The 23,946-nt window shown below is 39.5% G+C and overlaps 1 protein-coding gene and 1 pseudogene across 1 annotated transcript; both read left to right on the forward strand.

Moving 5' to 3' along the window:
- The first annotated feature begins 6,720 nt into the window (after positions 1-6,720).
- Positions 6,721-7,665, forward strand: LOC125358041 (olfactory receptor 11H12-like). The gene has a single exon (XM_048354881.1). It carries the CDS (start codon positions 6,721-6,723, stop codon positions 7,663-7,665), a length of 945 nt encoding a protein of 314 aa, XP_048210838.1.
- A 344-nt stretch (positions 7,666-8,009) lies between these two features.
- Positions 8,010-23,267, forward strand: LOC125357920 (annotated as a pseudogene).
- The last annotated feature ends 679 nt before the right edge of the window (positions 23,268-23,946 follow it).

Consider the following 23,946-nt stretch of genomic DNA (forward strand, 5'->3'; position numbering starts at 1 on the left):
GAACCATCATACACACACACACACACACACACACACACACACACACACACACACACGTACAGCAAAACCATCCTCTAAAAATAAAGGGAAGGGCTGGGGATATAGCCTAGTGGCAAGAGTGCCTGCCTCGGATACATGAGGCCCTAGGTTCGATTCCCCAGCACCACATATACAGAAAACGGCCAGAAGCAGCGCTGTGGCTCAAGTGGCAGAGTGCTAGCCTTGAGCAGGAAGAAGCCAGGGACAGTGCTCAGGCCCTGAGTCCAAGGCCCAGGACTGGCCAAAAAAAAAATAATAATAATAAAAAATAAAATAAAGGGAAGAGAAAGCAACAAAGGTAATGAGGGTTTTTTTTTTTTTTTACCAGAATAAGTGCCATTTAAGTAATTCTAAAGGTAGATTTCCTGCCTTAAACAACAATAATTAAAACACATAAAAAATTAACCAGAGAGATTCAGTGTATTATCAAAATTATAATGTTCTAATACAGTAATTGATGTTAAGTGAATCATTTTTAGTATAAAAGTTAGATAGGAATATTTTCAGCAAAACAACAGAGTAGATGTTTGCTGATTCTACTCCCCACCCCGCCTGCTAGAAACTGATACTAGTAACTATTCTCAGGGTTCCAGAATCTGTGAGGTTGAGGTAACTCCTTCAGTGCCAACCTGAGAAAGCTAATATTTCCAGGGAGAGAGGAATGGTTTTATCTGACATACTACTCTCATAAGCCAACATAGCCGCATAGACAGAAGATTCCCCTGGCCTAGTGATTTCTACAGTGGGAAATGAATTGGAAGAGGGCCTCATCTCCCCCACCATTGTGGGAGAGCCATTGCTGGGAGCAATTATTGGAAGCCCCCTCCTGTCTCATTTCAAGTTAACTACATAAAACTACATAGCTTCTGCACAAAAAGAAAATAACTATTTGAATAAAAAGGAATGTTCAGATTGGGAGAGATATTTGCATATCATATACATGACAAAAGATTAATTAAAAAATATATAATAAATTTTTTAAAGCTCATTATCAAAAATATCCAGTTACCCATTTTTAAAAATGGGCAAATCATCTAAACAGACATTTCTCAAAAGAAGGCATACAAGTGGGCAGCAATTATTTGAAAAGATGCCAGATGTCCTTATTTTTCTTTCTTATTGTGGTTTTAAGTTTAATAAATTATTTGCTAACTTTTCCTGATTCAATCTTTTTTTAATGATAATTATTTATTATCAAAGTGATGTACAGAGGGGTAACAGTTTCATATGTAAGGCCATGGGTTACTCCTCCCTCACTCCCCCCTTTCCCTCTCCCTTGCCATCTTCCCCCATGAGTGGTTCAGTTGGTTTACGCCAAATGGTTTTGCACATATTTCTTTTGGAGTCATTTGTCTTTTTATCCTTTGTCTCTCGATTTTGATATTCCCTTTCACTTCCCTCGTTTGAATACCATTATATACAGTATCCAAGGTACTCAGTGATAGCGCAGGGACAACTACAGGAAGGGAATACAAGAGGATCATCAACAAAAGAAGCTACTGTTTCACATGGCATGTTGAAAGTCATTACAACAGTAATATAACACTTGTTTCCATAACATGGAGTTCATTTCACTTAGCATCATCTTATGTGTTCATAAGGGTATAGCTATTGGGCTCTTGTGATCCTCTGCTGTGACTAGCCTAAAACTGTGCTAATTATTCCCTATGAGGGAAACCATAGAGTCCATGTTTCTTTGGTTCTGGCTCACTTCGCTTAGGGTAATTTTTTCCAAGTTCTTCTATTTCCTTAGGAATGGGGCAATCTCATTCTTTCTGATAGAGGCATAAAATTCCATTATGTATATGTACCACATTTTCCTGATCCACTTGTCTACTGAGGGGCATCTGGGTTTGTTCCATATTTTAGCAATGACAAATTGTGCTGCGATAAACATTGTTGTGCTAGTGATTTTAGTGTGTTCTTCTCTGTAATCTTTTGGGTAGGTGCCCAAAAGTGGGGTGGCTGGGTCATAGGGGAGCTCTATGTTTAGCCTTCTGAGGAATCTCTATACCGCTTTCCAGAGTGGCTGAACCAGTTTACACTTCCACCAACAATGAAGTAGGACTTCCTTTTGGCCACGTCCCCTCCAACATTTGTTATTGTTAGTTTTCTTGATAATGGACATTCTTACTGGGGTGAGGTGGAATCTCAATGTTGGTTTGATTTGCACTTCTTTTATGGCCAGTGACATGGAGCATTTTTTCATATGTCTATTGGCCATTCTCATTTCCTCATCAGAGAAGTCTCTTTTTAAGTTGTTATCCCACTTGTTGAGGGTGTTGTTGGTTCTTTGAGAAACCCCATAGACTCTACTACCAAGCTACTTGAGCTGATCCAAATCTTTGGCAAAGTAACAGGATATAAAATAAACCCTCAAAAATCAATGGCTTTTTTATATGCCAATGACCTGAAGACCAAGGCCGAAATCAGGAAAGCAACTCCTTTTGTAATGGCCTCAAAAAACATAAAATACCTAGGAATAACCTTAACAGAAGAAGTGAAAGACCTCTATGCTGAGAACTTTAAAAACATGAAAAACAAAATTAAGGCAGAACTAAGGAAATAGAAAAACCTCCTATGCTCCTGTATTGGGAGGATTAATATTGTTAAAATGACAATATTGCCAAAGGCTATCTACAAATTCAATGCAATACCCATTAATATCCTAACACCATTTTTTAATGAAATAGAGGAAGCAATCGAGAAATTCATATGGAACACTAAAAGACCCCAAATAGCAAAAACAATCCTAAGTATAAAGAACAGTGCTAGAGGAATTATAATACCAAACTACAAGCTGTATTACAAAGCTATAGTAATAAAATAAAATAAAACAGCTTGGTATTGGTACAGGAACAGGGCTGAAGACAAATGGAACAGAACTGAAGATCCAGTAATGAACCTGCAGAACTATGCCTACTTAATCTTTGATAAAGGAGCTAAAAAAAATAGGATGGAAGAAAGATAGCTGTTGAACCTGGGTAACTGCAGTCGAAATCAGGACACGGGGGATGCAAGGGGAGTGAACCAATGCATACTTTATTCCAAGAGGGCCAGGGTTTATATAGGGTTAGAAACCAATTTTACAATTACAGGGTAAAAGATCAATACAGCATGACATTTGTCTCAAATACAGAAGTGGAGGAAATTTCCTATTGTGAGGGCAGGAACTTGATACAATGCCTTTCTAATTACAGGAGGTAGTGACTACAAAGATTGTTGATATCAAAGCAAGGAACTGTATACAACCTAGGTAGAACTATAATTATCTACTAGCTACTATCTCAATCTTGACTTCTCCAAGTACTTGTGAAAATAACAGTGAGGAGACTTTTCTGTTTATAGTGAGAATCTAACATTAAAGGCAGCTGGTCAAGCAAGTCTCCTCAGGGAGACTTGCTAAGTAGGGGGAAAAAGGAGATTCTCACAACAACTGGTGGCTTCCTTTGGCCCACAAACACCAGAAACTCCTTACTGGGAATGTGTTCCCAAGGGCCTATTAGTGTGCTAATGAGGCATCAGAGTAACCGTGCCGGGGCTAAATTTTTCCACTGGTTGGAGACTTTAATTCTCCAACAATTCCCCCTTTTTTATTAATTTTCCACAGCCGCTTCTCTAGAAAGTTTAAGGGCAGTTAGTAAGACATCAGAGGAATTATTCCTAGTGAAACGCTTCATTATAGCTATGATAGAACAATATCCTAAGAAAAAGACACATATATCATAAGTATTAAGACAATAGAAGCACTTCCAACACTATTGGTAATACTTAGTCACCACCCCCTAGGGTCTAATCCTTCTAAGGTCTGAGCTAGTCCTTGGGCTATATCATCAATAGAAGAGGCATCTGACAATTCCTTTTGAAAAGCTTCAAAAACCTCCCTGTATAAACTTTGTTCACTTAACGTACCATTTAGTATGGCTCCATCTATAAGCATTTGTATATCATTCCATTCACATTCAGAGGCATTATATTTATAAGGTGTTACACAGACATGACTAGAATTCCAATCACAAGTCAAAAACAATCGTTGCTGTAAAGCCAAATATTGCTGTCCAAGCCAAAACACTCCTCCTTTAACAGCTTCTATCTCATCTTGAAGGTGGGCATTCATTTCCAGCTGATGTTGCCACAGATTGTGGGAGTCCTGGTGCCACTGCACCATAAAGTCATGAGTTTGTACAGATTGTCGCAATGCGGCTCCGGATACTGCTGCAGTTGTAGCAATGGCAATCAGTCCAATGAGTCCTGCAATAATCAGTCCAATGGCACGACGACTCCTCTTCAGAAGCCGCTTGAAAAACTGCATTACTAATCCTTGTACAGGTCCTCCAGCCCAGGGACGATGCATACGAACAGGAACCCAAAGGGAGTTGCGCTGGGTTAAAATCATGATCCTATCTTGACTAAAATTAAAGGTGACATTGTTATTCAAGCAAGTATACAATTTACAATTTATGCAGGTAATGGCATTCTTAGTTATGCCATGGGTAAAAATGGAAGAAACACTAATCAATGAAACCAAATACTTTCCTTTCATTCATTAGGAAGCACAAGTTTTTTGTTGAGTACCTTCAAGGTTAATATTTCTTTGTCTTTTGTATCTAAAGGATTTTTCTATGATGACTTTCTAATTTGATAGAATTACATTCGATATCTAAGAATATCTACACCTCAGTATTTTTATCACTGAGCTCTCATCCTTCAATGTATGCACACTGATATTTGAAATGTTCCTCGGTGTAATGTAGGAATATTTTATAACACATTGTGTTCTAGCTCCTAAGACTGTGCCATGTAGAATTCATAATTCAGGTGGCAAGTTCTCTGTGAGAAATGGAACATTGGAGAAGTTGGCCCTACTTCATTAGTTCTTTTGAGAATATATAATCATTAATTTTGTAGAGATAAGTTGGCTTGAGAAGTACTTTCCTAATGCTATAGAGACTATGTCTTAGGAGAATGTGAGATAAGAAAAGTTTATCCAGTTTTTATGTAGGTACAGGCCAGTGTTTATAAAACAAGTCATTTAGAGATTGGTATGTCAGAACTATAAAAGCTTCATCATTAAGGTAAATATCTTTTGCTAAAGATCAAGACACCTTGTGGTGATCTTCTATTTCATAATTTCTTCAATTTCCTTATCAATGCATTTCAAAACGAGCTATATGTTACCAAAAGATGCCCAAGAATACTTTTCACTTACTCATACTGGAATAGAAACAAGGTTGGAAGAAAAATTATTTTAAGTTTTGTGTGTTACTGCCCAAAATTCACGCAACCTTTCCTGACTTTCAATATTTGTGTGCCTGTATATATTTTTAAATGTCAAGTAACACAGATCCCTGAAATAGTTTATGGAATGTACAATGAAAGAAATTTACCACAAAAAAAAAACAGTATTTGACTTCTGTCATGCAATAGATTTTTTATTTTATATAGGCATATAAGAAAACTTTTATTTAAAAATCCTCAAACACAAAGGCTCCATGCCTAGACTGTCCTTTGCACACTTTTGCACTAATAACTAAATCAATATGATATTGACTATGTTAGTATGAAGATATAATGAAAGATCAAGAAAATACTTAAAGCCTCTTTTTATCCAGAAGACATTGCAACTACAATATTAAAAAGTTAGTGTTGGTAAGTAACATTATATGATTGCAATTTTTGCTTAGGCTAATCGTAACAGCAATATAAATTTAGAAACAGTGACTTTAAAGTGATTGTTACTAATTTACCTTACAGTGTGTCCACTTGCCTTGTATTTTTAAATAATGATAAGTAAAAAGTCTAACTGAAATATCATTAAATATTTTTAACACTTCACTGAGTCTCTGGCACAATAAGGAGAGTGGAGTGTTTGGAGTAAGGAAAATACTTCAAGTAAAATTTTGTATTAGATACTAACCAGAAGCTATCATAGATCGTCCTGCATAAAATAATAGTTTACAAAATGAGTTTAACTATATCTAATTCTATCTTGATCAAAGAGCAAAGGAAAAATTTTAAATCAAGCAAAAGTGTGTAACTGTGTAGAAAGCCAACAAACCAATGAAGTGGATTATCTAACTCATAATTCTTTTGAAAAATAATTCCATACTTATTACCTACTTTTCATTTTGTGTGTGTGTGTGTGTGTGTGTGTGTGTCTCAGTACTGGGACTTGAATTCAGGGCCTCATGTTCTCACTCAAGCCTGGCACTTGAGCCACACCACTACTTCCAGCTTTTTTCTGGTTAATTGGAGATAAGAGACTTTTGGATTTGTCTGCTCTTGCTGATTTTGACTGTAATCATCAGATCTCAGCCTCCTGAGTAGCTGGAATTACAGGTATGAGCCACCAACTCCTGGCTACTCTCCATTCTTTCCATTGTTTTTTTTTTTTTTTGGCCAGTCCTGGGCCTTGGACTCAGGGCCTGAGCACTGTCCCTGGCTTCTTCCCGCTCAAGGCTAGCACTCTGCCACTTGAGCCACAGCGCCGCTTCTGGCCGTTTTCTGTATATGTGGTGCTGGGGAATCGAACCTAGGGCCTCGTGTATCCGAGGCAGGCACTCTTGCCACTAGGCTATATCCCCAGCCCCTACTCTCCATTCTTAATCAAAGTAACACATTTTAAATCGGTCTTAACTGGTGATGGTGTGCATGACTTCTGACTTTGCAGGTTAGGATCCAATGAATGCCTCTGTACCCGATTCCACCTTTGCATCTGTAAGAGAATTTGTGCTCCAAGGTTTCTCTTACACGTGGGAGGTCCAAGTCCTCCTCTTCTCCCTCTTCACTACAATATACACCCTCACCCTAACAGGAAATGGGGCTATTGTCTGTGCCCTGTTGTGTGACCAGCGACTCCACACCCCCATTTACATCTTCCTGGGGAATTTCTCCTTTCTAGAGATTTTGTATGTCTCTTCTACAGCCTCCAAGATGTTGGTGAACTTCCATTCGGAGAATAAAACCATCTCCTTTGCTGGGTGCTTCCTCCAGTTCTATTTCTTTTTCTCATTGGATACATCTGAATGCTTTCTTTTGACTGTCATGGCCTTTGATCGGTACCTAGCTATCTGCCATCCCTTGCATCACCCGAATATAATGACTGGGACTTGCTGTGCCAAACTGGTCATTATCTGCTGGAATTGTGGGTTCCTGTGGTTCTTAAGCCCCATTGCTTTCATCTCTCAGGTGCCCTTTTGCAACCCAAATATTACTGACCACGTTGTGTGTGACCCAGGGCCACTCTTTGCATTGATGTGTGTCTCTTCCCCAAGAACTCAACTGCTTTGCTACACCCTCAGCTCATTAGTTATCTTTGGTAACTTCTTTATTCTTGGGTCCTATACTCTTGTCCTAATAGCTGTGTTGCCAATGCCTTCAGCCACTGGGAGACATAAAGCCTTCTCCACGTGTGGGTCTCATCTGACTGTGGTATCACTGTTCTATGGTTCTCTCATGGTCATGTATGTGAGCCTAGGACTTGGACACTCTGCTACGATGCAGAAAGTTGCAACTTTGTTCTATGCTATGGCGACCCCACTTTTTAATCCCTTCATCTACAGCCTTCACAGTAAGGAGATAAAGACAGCCCTGAGAAGAGTTCTGGGGAATCTCAATGTAAGTTAAGATATTTAAAAAATGACTTATCGGGCTGGGAATATGGCCTAGTCGCAAGAATGCTTGCCTCATATACATGAAGCCCTGGGTTCGACACCCCAGCACCACATATATAGAAAATGGCCAGAAGTGGCGCTGTGGCTCAAGTGGTAGAGTGCTAGCCTTGAGCAAAAAGCCAGGGACAGTGCTCAGGCCCTGAGTCCAAGGCCCAGGACTGGCCAAAAAAAAAAAAAAACAAGATAAAAAATGACTTCTCTCTTATTAGATTAATATCATCCAGTGAAAAGCAATTTGAATTATACAGTTATCTAGTATAATAATCTACTGAGTCTAGTGACTGACTATATTGACCTATGAAATTAAACTTCTATAGAGCCCTTATACGGTTAAATTGGCAAACTTATATAGATGAGTGAAAGCATATGATTTCTCTAGAATTCAGACTTTTAACTCAGGAATGTACAACTTTTTGGATAGTTCTTCTGGATAGTTTTCAAATGATGCTACTGTGATTAGAAAAAGTACTATATACTATTTAACAATTTATAGTTATGGAATAAATAAAACTCTCTGTGTTATTTGGATTGTTTGGTTGATAAATCATGAATAATAAATAGAAGAAAATACATGTATTCTGATTTCTCTTATTATATGTGTCTTTATTATATGGTTATTATTTCTAATGAATAAACCCTTTGAAGCAATTTACCAAGTTTCTGCAAGTGATAATATATTCTAGCCTAATGAAATTTAATCTGTTGCGTTCTTTATCCCTCTAAGTCTCTAAATGGCAACCTCTAATTTCATATACAGCAATATCAGTTAAAATAATTTACTGTGTGTGCTTAAAATTTTTACCTAAGGGCTGGGGATATAGCCTAGTGGCAAGAGTGCCTGCCTCGGATACACGAGGCCCTAGGTTCGATTCCCCAGCACCACATATACAGAAAAACAGCCAGAAGCGGCGCTGTGGCTCAAGTGGCGGAGTGCTAGCCTTGAGCGGGAAGAAGCCAGGGACAGTGCTCAGGCCCTGAGTCCAAGGCCCAGGACTGGCCAAAAAAAAAAAAAAAAAAAAATTTACCTAAATACAATGTCACAACAAAACCTAATGGGTCAAAAAAAAAAAAAAATTTGATGAGCCAGCCAATTAAGTTTTCGATACTACGTTTCTAAAGAAAAGTTTTTTGATGATGTGTTGAAGTCGATTGGCCAGAATTTTGTTGATAATTTTTGCATCTATAGTCTATAGTCGTCTTTCCGTGATGAGTCCCTGCCTGGTTTTGGGATGAGGGTTATAATGGCTTCATAGAATGAGTCTGGAAGTGAATATTCTCTTTCAATTTCATTGAAGAGTTTGAGAAATATTGGTGTGAGTTCTGTTTTGAAGGTCTTGTAGAATTCTGCACTGAATCCGTCTGGACCTGGGCTTTTCTTGGATGGGAGATCATTTATTGCCATTTCTATTTCAAAACTGGATATGGGTCTGTTTAGGAGATTTAAATCTTCATGGTTCAGTTTGGGGATATGAATTTTTCCTAGGAAATCATCCATTTCTTCCAAGTTCTCGAATTTGTTGGCATAAAGGTTTGCAAAATAGTCCCTTATTATTTTCTGAATTTCGGTTATTTCTGTGGTGATGTTACCTGTTTTATCTCTTATCTTGTTTATTTGAGTGTGCTGCCTTTGTTTTTTGGTCAGGTTTCCCAGGGGTCTGTCTATGTTGTTGATTTTTTCAAAGAACCAACTCTTTGTTTTGTTGATTCTTTCGATGGTTTTTTTCATCTCTAATTGATTTAATTCTGATTTGATTTTAATTATTTGTTTCTGTCTATTGATTTGGGGTTTGGCTTGTTGTTCTCTCTCAAGGAAATTAAGGTGCTTCCTTAAATTATTGAGTTGCTGTTTCTCCAGTTTGTTGATGTATGCATTCTGAGATATAAATTTTCCTCTGAGTACTGCCTTTGCTGTGTCCCAAAGGAACTGGTACTTTGTGTCCTCAACTTGGTTGAATTCCATAAACATTTGAATTTCTGTTTTAATTTCTTCACTGACCATCTGATGGTTCCGCAGTGTGTTGTTTAGTCTCCTGGTGGCTGTTTGAGTTGAGCTATAGTTTTATTCCATTGTGGTCTGAGAGAATGCAGGGAATGGTTTTGATACTTCTGAATTTGAACAGATTTTCTTTGTGCCCTAAGATGTGATCTATTTTGGAGAACGTTCCATGTGCTGCGGAAAAGAATGTGTATTCTGTCCTTGCTGGGGGGAATATTCTGTAGATGTCGGTTAAGTCTAGTTGGTCTATGCAATTGTTTAGTTCTGTGGTTTCTTTGTTCAGTTTTTGGCATGTTGATCTGTCCAGAGGTGATAGTGGAGTGTTAAAGTCCCCAACTATCAATGTGTTTGGGTCTATGAGTGTTTTTAGAGCCAGTAGTGTTTGTTTGATGAAGTTGGGTGCTCCTGCATTTGGTGTGTAGATATTTAGAATGGTTATTTCTTCCTGTAGGAGAGATCCTTTTACTAGTATGTAGTAACCTTCTTTGTCTCTTCTTACTTTTTTTTATTTGAAGTCAATTTTGTCTGATACTAGGATTGCAACTCCAGCCTGCTTATGGGGGCCATTTGCTTGATAGATTTGTTTTCAGCCTTTCACTTTTAGAAGATGTTTACTTTTTCTGGATAGATGTGACTCTTGGAGGCAGCAGAAAGATGGATCTTGATTTTTGATCCAACTCATAAGCCTATGTCGTTTGATTGGAGAATTAAGTCCATTACACCACGATCAAACTGGATTCTTCCCAGGGATGCAAAGTTGGTTTAATATACGCAAGTCAATTAATGTAATCCAGCACATCAACCGGAGCAAGATAAAGAACCACATGGTTTTATCTCTGGATGCGGAAAAAGCGTTTGATAAAATCCAGCACCCATTTATGCTAAAAGCCCTGGAAAAACTGGAATTCCAGGGAACATTCCTGAATATAATCAAGACAGTTTATGACAAACCAACAGCAAGCATAACCCTAAATGGTGAAAAATTAAAGCCATTCCCTTTAAAATCAGGAACAAGGCAGGGATGTCCACTCTCTCCCCTGCTCTTCAACATAGTTCTAGAATTCCTAGCCAGAGCAATCAGGCAAGAAGAAAATATAAAGGGGATCCAAGTAGGTAAAGATGAAGTTAAACTTTCTCTCTTCGCAGATGACATGATCCTATACCTAAAGAATCCCATAGACTCTGCCCCCAAGCTACTAGAGCTGATCCAAAACTTTGGCAAAGTTGCAGGATATAAAATAAACCTTCAAAAATCAACAGCCTTTCTCTATGCTAATGACCCAAAGACCAAGGCTGATATCAGGAAAGCAACGCCCTTTGCAATAGCCCCCAAAATCATAAAATACGTAGGAATAACCTTAACCAAAGAAGTGAAAGACCTCTTTGAGGAGAACTTTAAAACCTTGAAACATAAAATACCTAGGAATAACCTTAACAGAAGAAGTGAAAGACCTCTATGCTGAGAACTTTAAAAACATGAAAAACAAAATTAAGTCAGAACTAAGGAAATGGAAAAACCTCCCATGCTCCTGGATTGGGAGGATTAATATAATCAAAATGGCAATATAGCCAAAGGCTATCTACAAATTCAATGCAATACCCATTAATATCCCAACACCATTTTTTGATGAAATAGAGGAAGCAATCCACAAATTCATATGGAATAATAAAAGACCTAGAATAGCAAAAACAATCCTAAGCAGAAAGAACAGTGCTGGGGGAATTACAATACCCAACTTCAAGTTGTATTATAAAGCTATAGTAATAAAAACAGCTTGGTATTGGCACCGGAACAGGCCTGAAGACCAATGGAACAGAATTGAAGACCCGGGAATGAACCCACAGAACTACGCCTACTTAATATTTGATAAAGGGGCTAAAACAATAGTTTGGAAAAAAGATAGCCTCTTCAACAAATTGTGCTGGAAAAACTGGCTCAACACATGCAACAAACTAAAACTAGATCCTTATATATCACCCTGCACCAAAATCAATTCCAAATGGATTAAAGACCTCGAAATCAAAACCAACACCCTGAAAACACTAAAGGAAGAAGTAGGAGAAACACTTGGGCTCCTTGGCACAGGATGGAACTTCCTTAACAAAGACCCTGAAAGGCTACAAATCAAAGAAAGGTTGGACAAATGGGACTGCATCAAACTGCAGAGCTTCTGCACAGCAAAGGACATAGCTTGCAAGATAAACAGAAATCCCACAGACTGGGACAAGATCTTTACCGGCCATTCAACGGACAAAGGCCTCATATCTAAAATATATGCAGAACTAAAAACATTACCTTCTTCCAAAAAAAAAAAAAAAGACGACGTTTCCAAATTGAAAGAAAAAAATTTTTTTTTTTAAAGTTTAAAAAATGTGGAAAAGAAAAAGAAAAAAAAATGGAGTCTTCCTTGTTTGGGTGGTCTTTTCCCAGTCTCTGGTTTCTTTGTGAGGGTCTGCAGTCTATATTCCAGATTGTCTGGTTTTGGCTTGATTTCAGTTTGCTCCTCTGTCTGCTGCAGGGCCTCGGCCTTTAACGCCTGGCTTTGAATAGGCTGTGGACTGAGCAGGGTGGGGTGCCTCAGGCCTGGTTTACCCGGCTGAGAGTTGCTTGCCTGGGTGAGGCTTCTGCCTCGTGGGCAGGCCGGCCGCCTTGGCGGAGGTGGGTATGGAAAGCAGCTCCATTTTGGCTGGGAATTGGGCTTCCTCTGTGACGGGACTGTTTAACTGTCTCAGGAACTATTTGTTCCTCGGTCTGGTGTTTCCGTACCGCTGGGAGCTGCTGGCTGTTTTCGCGTTAAATTTAGAAGTTCCGGCGGGCAGGGTGGGGCACCTCTGGCTTAGCCATGGCCCTGACACGCCTCCCGCCTGGGCAGAGGGAGTTATCCTGGGCGGAGCTGGCTCTCACTGTTCGGTCCCTCTTGCCCTTTTCAAAGATGGCTACTTTGACCTCGCTTTTCCAAGGCCTGCTTTAGTTCCAATCTGGTCTGACCCTATGCCAGTGGCAAAGATGGCGCTTTGCTCTGGCGGTGGGGGAAGGGCTGCCTTCCAGAAGCTGCTCTGTGGGCGTGAGTGAGAATATCTTTCGTGGGGTACTCATGCTTTCTCTGCGATTTCAGGTTGTCCGTGCTCAGCCGCAGTCGGGAGTATTTCTCCCTGGTTTCCACTGTGTGCTTTAGCTGTGTGGAGTGCGGGTTGCTGTGCCGGGCGCTGTGCTTGTGCTGGCACTGGCGTGGCCGTGGGATGCCGCCCAGAGCTCGAATCTGTTTTCAGACGAGCAAAGTCGATTTTTCCTTCCTGGCCAGAATCCCTGTACTGTTACAACTTACTCTGGTTGTCTTTCTAGTAGTAAAAGTTTCTATGAGTTGAGAAAACTGTGATGTTAGAGGGAGCTCAGCTAGTGCACTGCAGTTCCTCCACTGTTTTTCCAGAAGTCCCACCTTATTCTTTTTCATCATTATGCTCTGCCAGCTGCATTAATGCAGGGAATCCTCAGATTTCTCAATGCCTATTTTGTTCAAGACTACTGCCTGAATTAGAGCCTGAACAACTAGCCAGTGAGCCTAGTTGTCTGATCCTGAGGCACAGCTGTTTGACAGGGCCATAGGAACTTCAAAGGCTTTTCTAAAACTTATACCTGGGCACATCTACTACAACTCATCCCAGAAAATGACCTCACCTCCTGGAGGATTTGTCTTCCAATCTTTAGGTGAATTAGGTGGGTGTCAAAACTTTACATGGCCTCAAGTTCCCTTTGCAGAGGGATAGCATCCCACTAAGTGTATTTAGCCTCCCAGGCCCAAGACTGCTCCATTTGACGGTCATCTCTATGTGAGTACAGATATAGAAAAACTGCCTAGACAGTGCGGGGGTTCCCATCTGGGGCCCACCACAGCCAGTTAGGCGTTCTCACCCAAGACCTGCTCCAGCCAGCTCAGGCCTCTCACCCCTGGCCCCCCACAGTTAGTTCAGGGCTCTTGCTCAAGGCTGCCACAGCCAGTTTTGGGTTCCCGCTCAGGGTCCATCTGCAGGTACCTTTGGGTTCCGTACTGGAGCCTGCTGCCTGCCATCCACCTTCCCTCAGCAACCCAGAGTCCCACAGAACCCACTGCCTTCAGGGTAGAACACTGCTGCTGCTAATGCCTTGGGAGCAGCAGACTTATTCCCCAGGCTGACCACAGTTCCTCAATCACTGAGTGCACACAACTTCTACACACAATCCTCAAAGACCTCACATCACCACTGCCCAGGACCTCCAGATTCTATTGAACCCAGGTCAATGGTAGGCAAGATAATAAGCCTCTTGGAACAATCTGAGTGAGTCAAAGGGGTTCTTAGAGCAATTTTATCAACTCCCAAAAAATAAGAACAATATTGTAATTGTATACAATCCATCCACTGAATACAAGGCTCAAGGTTGGTTTTTACTTCCAAAGGGAAATTTGTGGGGACACTAAATCTGCTGCATGAATAGAGAGGGAACTTACCTGTCTAGGATTGTGTACCTATAAGAATAGCACAAAAGGACTTGGTAGGCTTGGTTCAGGTCCTGAATGGTGCCATAGGGGGCTAGCAGACCAGCATTCCAAACCCAAATGGGCAGAAGAAACACAAAAAGTATGGCAAGGCAGGGAATCTCATCACCCACTCAAAACAAACAGGAAACAGAGCTTTCAATTGAAATCCTAGAGGAAAGCCCTCAAAATTATCTACCAACTATGCTGATAAAAAAAAAAAGATAAATGAAAAGTTTGAGTCTCTCTGGAAAAACATTCTAGCGTGTGAGGAGGCAAAACAAAGAATAATTCGTGAACGCGATGAATCCATCTGTAAAATAATAGAGGACTTCATGGCTTCCTAAAACAGAATAATATACAAACTCCAACAGAAAGAAAAAGAGTCCCATGAAAAGATAGCTACCCAGCTAAAAGAGATTAGAGACAGCACCCAGAACCAAATTAATGAAGTAAGGATGTCCATACAGAACCTAAGAGAGAATTACAGCAGAAATATGGAAGCCATCAAGAAAGATCAATCCGAAGGTAGGGAGACAAGAAACCAAGTTGTATGTTTCAGATGAAGCAGAAGATCAAATCTCAGGAATCAAGTACAGCCTCAACTCTATGGAAAAAGAACAAAAAAAAATACAAAATCAGTCAAAGAAGCAACACAAATCACTTCAAGAGCTTTAAGATACAATCAGGAAGCCCAATATAAGGCTAATTGGTATTGAAGAAAACCTAGAGAAAGAAGTTAATGGAATAGGTAACTTATTTAATAGCATATTAGCTGAGAACTTACCAAACATTCAGAAGGATAGGCTCATCCAGAAACAAGAAACATTTAGAACCCCAAACAGACCAGACCAGAACAGGACTGCCCATGGACACATTGTAATCAAAACAGGATCAATAGAAGCCAAAGAAAGAATTCTTAAAACTGCTAGGGAAAAGAGAACAATCACATATAAAGGAAAACCAATCAGAATTACCCCAGATTTCTCAGCAGAGACCATGAAAGGAAGGAGAGCCTGGAATGACATTTGCCATATCCTAAAGAAAAATAAATATCAACCAAGAATTCTGTATCCAGCTAAACTCTCATTCATAGCCGAAGGTTAAATAAAAGTCTTCATAGCAAGGAAAATTGAACCAATATATCTCCACCAAACCAGCACTACAGAATATCCTCAAAGATGCCTTCCACATTGAAAACCACCAAGACCACAATCCAGACAGGGAAAACATCCATAAATAAATCCCAGATTAGTATAGCAAAAAGGGAAGACACAGTCCCTACAAAGATAGATACAATGAAAGGAACAAGCAATCACCTCTCAATCCTATATCTCAATATTAATGGACTTACCTCTCCAATTAAATGACATAAATTGACAAGTTGGATCAAAAAACAAGATCCAACTTTCTGCAGCCTCCAAGAAATGCACCTTGCCAGCAAAAGGAAACATATTCTAAAAGTGAAAGTCTGAAAGAAAATCTATCAAGCAAATAGCCCCCACAAACAGGCCGGTGTTACAAACTTAGTATCAGATAAAATTGACTTCAAACTAAAAGCAGTAAAAAGAGAAAAAGAAGGCTACTACATACTAATAAAGGGATCTCTACTACAGGAAAGCATAGCTGTCTTAAACATCTACACATCAAATTCAGGATCTCCCAACTTTATCAAGCAGTCACTACTAACTCTAAAAACTCTCATTGACCAAACACATTGATTGTTGGAGACATTAACACACAAATGTCACCCCTGGACAGATCAAGACGCCCAAAACTGAGCAAAGAAACCTCAGAACTAAACAACTGCATAGACCATCTAGACTTAACTGAATATTATGTAGAATATTCTATCCAGCAACAGAAGAATATACATTCTTCTCAGCAGCACATGGAACATTCCCCAAAATAGATCACATCTTAGAGCACAAAGCAAACCTGCACAAGTTCAGAAACATTGACATCATTCCTTGCGTTCTTTCAGACCACAATGGAATAAAACTAGAGCTCAATGCCAAAGGCCACCAAAGAAAACCTCACAAATCCTGGAGACTCAACAATACATTGCTGAACCACCCATGGATGATCGAGGAAATCAGAACAGAATTTCAAATGTTTATGGAATTAAACCAAGACGAACACAGAAATTACCAGCTCCTCTGGGACACAGCAAGAGGAAGATTTATAGCCCTGAGTGCCTACATCAACAAATTAGAAAAATCTCAATTCAACAACTTAACAAAGCACCTTACACTCCTTGAAAGAGAACAACAAGCCAAACTTCAAGCCAATAGACTGAAGCAAATAATTAAAATCAAAACAGAATTAAATGATTTAGAATCCAAAAAATTAAAAATAAAAAGAATCAACAAAACAAAGAGTTGGTTCTTTGAAAAAATTAACAAGATAGACAGAACCCTAGCAAACCTGACCAAAAAACGAAGAGAGCACACCCAAATAAACAAGATCAGAGATGAAACAGGTAACATCACCACAGAAACAACAAAGATCCAGAATATAATAGGAGATTATTTTGTAAACCTGTACGCTAACAAATTTGAGAACCTTGAAGAAGTGGAAAAATTACTAACAAAAACTGATATGCCCAAACTCAACCAAGAAGATTTAAATCTACTGAACAGATCCATATCCAGCAATGAAACTGAAACTGCAATAAGAGATCTCCCTTTCAAGAAAAGCCCAGGTCCAAATGGATTCACAGCAGAATTCTACAAGGCCTTCAAAGCAGAACTCACACCAACACTCCTCAAATTCTTCAATAAAATAGAGTAAAAGCTAACTACCAAAGTCATTCTACGAGGCTAATATAACGCTAATCCCAAAACCAGACAGGGGAAGGAAAGAGAACTATAGACTCATTTCCTTTATGAACATTGATGCAAAGCTTCTCAACAAAATTCTGGCCAACCCACTTCAAAAAATCATCAAAAAAATCATACACTATGATCACACTGGATTCAATTCAGGGATGCAAACTTGGTTCAATATACACAAGTCAACTAATGTAATCCACTGAATCAACAGGTGCAAGCAAAGAATCACATGGCTATATCCCTAGATACAGAAAAGACATGTGACAAAACCCTGCACCCACTTATAATAAAAGCCATGGAAAAACTGGCATTCCAGGGAGCATTCCTGAATATAATAAAGGCTGTCTATGACAAACCAACAGCAAGCATTATACTAAACAGTTAAAAACTAAAGCCATTCCCTTTAAAATCAGGAGCAAGACAAGGATGTCCACTCTCTCCTCTCCTCTTCAAACTAGTACTAGAATTCTTAGCCAGAGAAATTAGGCAAGAAAACATAAAGGGGCAAAACCGCAAAACCACTCATCAAGTGGGCTAAATACTTACAAAGAGACTTCTCTGATGAAGAAATGAGAATGGCCAAAAGAATATGAAAAAGTGCTCTACGTCACTGGCCATAAAAGAAATGCAAATCAAAACAACACTGAGATTCCATCTCACCCCAGTAAGAATGTCATATATCAAGAAAACTAACAATAACAGTTGTTGGAGGTGATGTGGTCAAAAGGGAACCCTACTTCATTTTTGGTGGGAATGTAAACTGGTTCAGCCACTCTGGCAAGCAGTATGGAGAGTCCTCAGAAGGCTAAATGTAGAACTCCCCTATGACCCAGCAACCCCACTGTTGGGTATCTATCCGAAAAACCACAAACAAAATCATAGTAAAGCCACCAGCACAATGTTCATTGCAGCGCAATTTGTCATAGCGAGAATCTGGAACCAACCCAGATACCCCTCCGTAGACGAATGGATCAGGAAAATGTGGTACATATATACAATGGAATTTCATGCCTCTATCAGAAAGAATGACATTGCCCCATTTATAAGGAAATGGAAGGACTTGGAAAAAATTATACTAAGTGAAGTGAGCCAGACCCAAAGAAACATGGGCTCTATGGCCTCCCTTATTGGGAATAATTAGCACAGGTTTAGGCAAGTCACAGCAAAGGATCACAAGAGCCCAATAGCTATACCCTTATGATCACAGAAGATGATGCTAAGTGAAATGAACTCCATGTTATGGAGACAATTGTTATATCACAGTTGTAACTACTTTCAACATCCCATGTGTATCTGTAGCTTCTACTATTGATGATGTTCTTGTATCACCTTCTTGTGATTATATCTACACTATCTCTGTAATCTTATCTGAGTATGTTGGAAACCGTGTATACTGGTATTGGAACTAGGAAATTGAAAGGGAATACCAAAATTGAGAGACACGGGGTAAAAAAAGAGAAACAACCACAAAAGCAATACTTGCAAAACTGTTTGGTGTAAGTGAACTGAACACCTCAGAGGGGGAAAGGGTAAGTGGGAGGGGGGAGGGGGGGGATGAGGGACAGGTAACAAACAGTACAAGAAATGTATCCAATGCCTAACGTATGAAACTGTAACCTCTCTGTACATCAGTTTTATAATAAAAACTTTAAAAAAAGAAAGAAAAGAAAACATAAAGGGGATCCAAATAGAAAAGATGAAGTTAAACTTTCTCTCTTTGCACAAAGTAGCAGGATATAAAATAAATCCTCAAAAACCAATGGCTTTTATATACTTCAACAACCAGAAGAGCAAGTCTGAAATCAGGAAAGCAACATCTTCTGCAACAGGCTCAAAAAACATAAAATACCTAGGAATAACCTTAACCAAACATGTTAAAGAAATCTATGATGAGAATGTTTTAAACCTGAAAAAGGAAATTAAGGGAGAACTCAAGAAGTGGAAAAACATCCCATGCTCCTGTATTGGAAGGATTAACATCGTGAAAATGGCAATATTACCAAATGCTATCTACAAATACCCATCTGCAATACCCATCAATACCCCAACACCATTCTTCAATGAAATATAGGAAGCAATTCAGAAATTCATATGGAACAATAAAAGACCCCAAATAGCAAAAACAATCCTAAGTAGAAAGAACAGTGCAGGAGGAATATCAATATCAAACTTTAAAGTTGTATTACAAAGCTATAGTAAAACAAACAGCTTAGTACTGGTACAAGAACAACCCCAAGGACCAATGGAACAGAACTGAAGACCCAAAAATGAACCCACAGACCTACGGCTACCTAATCTTTGACAAAGGAGCTAAAAATATAGGTTGGAACAATGACAGCCTCTTTAACAAATGGTGCTGGCAAAACTGGGTCAACACCTGTAACAAACTAAAACTAGATCCCCATTTATCACCCCGCATCAAAATCAATTCCAAATGGATCAAAGACCTAGAAATAAAATCAGATACCCTGAAAACACTACAAGAAGGAATAGGAGAAACTCCAGGACTCCTTGGCACAGGAAGAAACTTCTTCAACAAAGGCCCAGAAATGCAACAAATCAAAGAAAGGTTGGACACGTGGGACTGTATCAAATGGCAGAGTTTCTGCAGGGCAAAGGACATTGCTTCCAAGATAAACAGAAAGCCCACAGATTGGGAAAAGATCTTTACCAGCCATTCAACAGACAAAGTCCTGATATCTAAAATATACACAGACCTCAAAAAATTAAATTCCTCCAAAACAAACATCAAAAACTAACAGCCCTCTCAACAAATGGGCTAAAGACCTAAATAGAAACTTCTCTGAAGAGGAAATGAGAATAGCCAAGACACATGAAGAAGTGCTCTATATCACTGGCCAAAAAAGAAATGCAAATCAAAACAACACTGAGATTCCACCTCACCCCAGTAAGAATGTCCATTATCAGGAAATCCAACAATAACAAATGCTGATGAGGATGTGGTCAAAAGGGAATGCTACTACACTGTTGGTGGGAATGCAAGTTGTTCAACCCCTCTGGAAAGCAGAGTGAAGGTTCCTAAGAAGGCTAAACACAGAAATCCCCTATTACCTAGTAGCCCCACTTTTGGACATCTACCCAAAAGACTACAAGCAAAACCACACTAAAGCCACCAGCACAACTATGTTCATTGCAGCACAATTTATCATTGCTAAAACACGGAACCAACCTAGATGCCCCTCAGTAGAGAATTGGATCAGGAAAATGTAGTATATACACACAATGGAATTCTATGCCTCCATCAGAAGGAATGACACTGCCCCATTGGTAAGCAAATGGAAGGACTTGGAAAAAATCATAGTAAGTGAAGTAACCCAGACCCAAAGAAGCATAAACCCTATGGTGTCCCTCACAGGGAATAGCTAGTACAGGATTAAGCCAGTCATGGTAGAAGTTCAAAATACCCCAATACCTGCACCGATATGATCACATAAGATGATGCCAAGTAGAATGAACTCCATGTTACAGAGACAAGAGTTATACCACTGCTGTAACTATTATCACCATCCCATGTGAAACCGTACCTTTTGTATTTGGGTTTTTTTTTCTTGCCTGTTTGTTCAATTGTTTTGTTTAGTTTTGTTTCTCTTCTATTCCTTTTCTGTGGTTGTACCCCGGTTACCACCACATCTCATCCAAATACCCTGGATACTGTTTATATGCATATTAGAACTGGGAAGGGAAAACGAATACCAAAATTGAGAGGCATGGGACAAAAAAGACAAACCATTCCAAAAGCAATAGCTACAAACCATTTGGTTTAAATCAACTGCACAACTTGGTGGGAGAGGGTAAGGAGTAGTGGGGAGGTTGGGGGAAATGAGAGAGGAGGTAACAAGTTGAACAAGAAATGTATTCACTGCCTTACATATGAATCTGTAACTCCTCTGTACCACACTTTGACAATAAGTAAAAAAGTTTAATTAAAATAAGAAAAAAGGAAAAACTGCCTAGATCTGTGATCTTGAACTCTCAGTACTCTTGACCTTGGGAAGAATAAAACTTGAAACTTCCAAGATGGAAGCAAGCTGTTGCTCCCTGGAATTCCTTCATCAAAATTGGCTTCCATCTCTTTGCAGCATGTTCCTGAATACACTGTCCAACTTTTGAAGTTCAACCTGTCAACCTCCCAACCTTGGAGATTCTAGAAGACCTGATTTGTATAAAATTGAGTATGCTGGATATGTTGTACAATGAACTCTGTGCTATGCACTCTAGAGCATTCTCTTTACTTCAATTCAGGAGGTCTGATAGAATAGGAACAAAATCTCTGTTTTAGCTAATGACAGCCTGGAGGAACTGAGGTGGATAAAGATCCTAGACCTAAGCTGGAACAAAATTAAATTGCTGAAGCCTGGCTGGCCATCTTTCCTCTATCCCTGTACTCTCACCTCACCTCCTAAGCACACAGCTAGGGTATGGCTCAGATTCCCCAGAAGCTGAGTCCTCTGAAGTTAGGTTTTCTTTAGATTCTGGACATCTAACCTCCTTGGCTTCCAGCACTGATTAGCTTGGAGATACTGTGTTCTGTTTAGTGTCTCCTACAGAAAACTATTGTTATTGTTGGAAAATTGCTTCCAAACAGCACTGAAATTCTCTTCCCTTCCCTGTGTCATCTCATTTTGTGAGGTTGTACACTTCCTATTTTCTCAAGCCACTCACCTAAGGGATTCTTCCCACAGCTGCCTTTCTTGAAGCACTCGCATTTTTAGCCTAATCCTCATGCCATAGAAAATCTTCATTTGGAATGTCCCAGGTTGCATGTGCTGCAACTGGGGAAACAACATCCCATTTTTTTTTCAAATTTTTATTATCAAACTGATATACAGAGAGGTTACAGTTTCATACGTTAGGCATTGGATACATTACAACATCCCATTTTGTTGTTCTATTTTTGGTGTTGATACTGAGGCTTGACTCAAAGCCTCGAATTCTTGCCTTATGTTTTCACTCAAAGCTGGCACTGTACCATGTGAGTTACAGCTCCACTTCTGGATTTTTGCTCATTAATTGGAAATAAGAGTATCATGGACTTTTGTGCCTGGACTGGCTTTGAACCTCAATACTCAGATTGCAACCTCCTGAGTAGCTAGGGTTACAGGCATGAGACACCCTGCCCAGCATCAACATTTTTATGATTGAAGTTCCATGAAAATGGAGATGTTGGTGAAAGTGGTGCTTCAGTTACAGGTGCTACCCCTGAGCACTTTAGTCTCAGAAACCTTTCGAGTCTGACTTGGACTTGTACCACCTCCTGCTATTGTTCAACTCTTTTTTTGTTTGTTTGGTTGGTTTTAGTTACATAATGTAAGGTCGCTGACCCAAACCTGTGGGAAATACCATTTAACAAGAAGTTTCTTTTGTTTTTCAGACCTGGTCAACTCTTAATGGGCCCTGGAGTTGGACATCAGCTAATTCCCATGATGCTTCAGCATGTTACCTTTGCTTCCAGTGAAAACCTCCTTTGTATGAAACTATAAACAAACTCATCTGTGCATGGGCTGGAGAAATCCATCTTCATGTCTAATGTCTCTGATTACTCCAAAACTCTTCTACTCCCCTTCCTTTCTAACCATTGCCCTCATGATCCTAAGTTTCAGGGGTTCTTCCCCAACATCATGCTGGTGCTTCTGCTGATGATCTTTTCATTGCTTCATTTCCCCTGAATGATCTTGGTCCCATCACCATGGAATATTTTTCCATGCCTGGTGGAGGATATTATCTAGGTGTGGCACTAGAAGCCAGTTCCACTATGATGTCATTATATCCTTTTGTGAGCAAAACCAAGCCTGAATGCTAGAAAAACTAATTCTCACCCTGGAGAAGCCACCTCTGTCAGGCAAGGTTTTAATGCTCTGCCTTCCTGAAACAGACTTTGAAGTTGAACAGGATAATCTGCATGCTGTGGTTCTTGGCAAGTACAGTATCAGCACTACTCTCTATATGTTCAGCTGCCAAGCCCTGGAAGTCTGTGGCACTGTCTGGAGGCATGGCAGGCCATCTACTACTTGGCAGCCATGCCTGGGAGTTTGATTCCTACTGCTGCTTCTGAGGCAGAATCACAACTTGTCACCACCCCTCCAGATAGGAGACATTTTGGATTGTTTCTAGAGCAGGTGGAGTGGGAAGCTATTTGTAAAAAAAAAAACTTCAGAGAAGACTAAAGAAAACTGGATAAGATAGAAATGATTAAAAGCTGTGGCTATAATGGTGAATGCCAGTAATCAGTAAAGAGGATGAAACAGGAGGACTATGAGCTTGAGATCACCCTGAGCTACACCTTTATCAGAAACTGAAATGAAATTCTGAGTGGAATGTGGTTACTGAAAGGTGAGGAGTGATAACTGAATGAAAAAGGAAACAGGACAAATGCAGAAAGAATACTCAATGTACATGTGTGACAAAGGAAGTGAGAAATTGGGAATGAATCTGGGGAAAAGGAAGTGATAAGATGGGGGAGAATAGGGGAAAGAGTAACTGTACAAGAAGCACTAAACACTTTGATAGATATATTAAACTAAAATCTTGTGAAACCTTTTAAAGTTCAGAAAAAAATTAAAAATATAACTGGGAGATTTCACCATGTGAGAAAGCCTTTCTGAAGCAGCACAAGATGCCCACAGGTCTCTGGACGGGGTCTATAGGATTTATACTCACTTGAAATCTAAAAATCATACAGGTGAAGACATTTTATATTTTATATGAAGCAGGATGAAACTAGTATTGGTAAAACATTAATATGTGTATCAGCCACCTGTGTGACTGTTCAAAATAGAGTTGCTGTCATTGGAAGGTAAGATTCTGCATTCTGACATAGATATTTCTGGCACATTGACCACACTAAGTGGCAAGGATCTAATTGGGACCTAAGC

The sequence above is a fragment of the Perognathus longimembris genome, chromosome 10 (genome assembly GCF_023159225.1).
Source record: "Perognathus longimembris pacificus isolate PPM17 chromosome 10, ASM2315922v1, whole genome shotgun sequence".
Classification (NCBI taxonomy): Eukaryota; Metazoa; Chordata; class Mammalia; order Rodentia; family Heteromyidae; genus Perognathus; species Perognathus longimembris.

What these genes read in the sequence shown, in the direction of transcription:
- LOC125358041 (XM_048354881.1), top strand. Translation starts at nt 6,721, where the DNA reads ATGAATGCCTCTGTACCCGATTCCACCTTTGCATCTGTAAGAGAATTT.